General features: G+C 40.7%; 1 protein-coding gene across 1 annotated transcript in view; it reads left to right on the forward strand.

The window, feature by feature from the left end:
• The window catches only part of LOC119592836 (carbohydrate sulfotransferase 10-like), a gene marked incomplete at its 3' end in the record, with an annotated part of 7,901 nt that overhangs the window by 6,844 nt on the left and 836 nt on the right, over positions 1–221 (forward strand). The window contains 1 exon segment of the mRNA XM_037941739.1: positions 48–179. Within this exon segment, the coding sequence (XP_037797667.1) occupies positions 48–179 (132 nt within the window).

The following is a 221-nucleotide window of genomic DNA, read 5'->3' on the forward strand; positions in this document are numbered from 1 at the left end:
GTTTAAGTGATAATCATAAACCCATACTTTCATTAATCTCATTAAAGGTGAAATGCTGGAGGCCGTACTGGGTGCACTGCGGCGTCTGTTCCACTGACTATAATGTCATAATGAAGCTGGAGACCATGAACGAGGACGAGCAGTTTCTCATCACGTTGTCTAGCCTCGATGAACTTAAGGCGAGTTAAAATCAGATTTATTGTTCACTTCAAATCTCATTT

This window comes from Penaeus monodon, chromosome 31 (genome assembly GCF_015228065.2).
Source record: "Penaeus monodon isolate SGIC_2016 chromosome 31, NSTDA_Pmon_1, whole genome shotgun sequence".
NCBI lineage: Eukaryota > Metazoa > Arthropoda > Malacostraca > Decapoda > Penaeidae > Penaeus > Penaeus monodon.